Here is a 1,561-nt window from a genome sequence, read left to right on the forward strand (position 1 = left end):
CCACAACGAGGTGTTCCTGTACTGCGTGGACTACATGTTTCGGCCTCGCCAGAGGAACCAGTACCGGGCCGCCCTGCAGAGGCTCGGCAAGTAGGCGGGTCCATCCGGCCAGCTCTTCCGCACGGGCGCTCGCTGTGAGACTTTCTGAATGACCAGACTCTAGGCTCTCCTTCGTTTGTCTCTGTACCCTAAGTTAGAAGCTGACACCATATTGACGCCGAGGTGTCTTCATAAAGCATAAAAACAAAGGAAATATTTATCTCTAAAATCCTTTTGATACATACTATAACAGTGTACAATACTGCAATGAGTCAAATGGGGAATACACAAAAGTTTATTTTTATGAACTAGAGAAAAACTGTAATAAGACCAGATAAAGATAAAGCTGTTTAGTCATCCTGCTGCAATGATCTGAGACTGATCAAGATTTAAATCTTAAAATACAAATTTAACCAATCATGCCCTCAGATATGAAGATGAATTAATAAGATGAAATGACCTTTAATGAAACCACCGATGAAACCACAAGCAATAATGTCTTTCTGCTTCCTGCCTAATATTTTTGCATGTTATCCCAGAGTTACAAAAGATGAGTACACCTTTCAAGTCCATCAATTTAGATCTATTTTTTTCTATTCCGTACTCCCTGGTTCTAGCCAGGACTGCTGACGTACAAAAGAGCTTGGGATTAATTGTTTTGAGCGGTCACCTTGGGCGCTTCAGATTCACCTTACAAGTTTGATTAACAGAGCATTTAACATCTGTACCCATGCCCTGACAACTCGCGTTTCTCGGTGGTAGAAAATGATTGGTTCACTGAGCGGCCTTATTGCGTCAGGTCAGAAGCTTCGTACAGGAATGGTTTCCAATTAGCACAGGTACTTCCGGTATTCAGACAAACATTTACAAACTTTATCCACAGTTTACACGTCGCATCCGTCCCAACTGAGCCTCGAGCTGTGGAGGGGGGGGTTATATATTATATATTATATATTATATATTATATATTATATATTATATATTATATATTATATAATATATATATATATATTATATATTATATTATTATATAATTATATATATTATATATATATATATATATATATATATATATATATATATCAAGTGAATTGTCTTAAAGGTGTACTGTAACAGCCAAGGTTTCGATGTTTGATTCATAGGTGGCTGGGTTAAAGGTGAGGTTGCTTGGAACAGAGGTACTGACCAGGGTTAATAGGCCACGTGTAGTAGCTGGACTATGATATTGGTGCTATAGCCAGGTATATCGAGTTCGTAGATGTTTTCATAGGCTGTTTCATGTAGTAGGACGAAGTTTGTTGCATCTTTGTAAAGGTCATTTTTAAGAAGGGGCAAGTGGGTCTTGAGACTATTTATGCTCCACTTCAAGATTTAATATTCTCCATCCTGTGGTGCTGTCATGGGTTGACGTTGATCCTCATGGAGTTTCTAATATTGGTAGAGTCTGTTCTCTTTTATCTGCAGTGAAGATATCTGTGTGAGAAGATACCTGCAGATTGGGGTGTTATTGCATATTCTAGGT

At 38.5% G+C, this 1,561-nt stretch overlaps 1 protein-coding gene across 1 annotated transcript in view; it reads left to right on the forward strand.

The window, feature by feature from the left end:
* The window catches only part of LOC119583273 (crustacean hyperglycemic hormones-like), a 1,207-nt gene extending 968 nt beyond the window's left edge, over positions 1-239 (forward strand). The window contains exon 3 of the mRNA XM_037931745.1: positions 1-239. This exon is cut by the window's left edge and continues 12 nt beyond it. Within this exon, the coding sequence (XP_037787673.1) occupies positions 1-94 (94 nt within the window). The 3' untranslated portion in view covers positions 95-239.
* Positions 240-1,561: the final 1,322 nt, after the last annotated feature.

Source organism: Penaeus monodon, chromosome 17 (genome assembly GCF_015228065.2).
Source record: "Penaeus monodon isolate SGIC_2016 chromosome 17, NSTDA_Pmon_1, whole genome shotgun sequence".
Lineage (NCBI taxonomy): Eukaryota > Metazoa > Arthropoda > Malacostraca > Decapoda > Penaeidae > Penaeus > Penaeus monodon.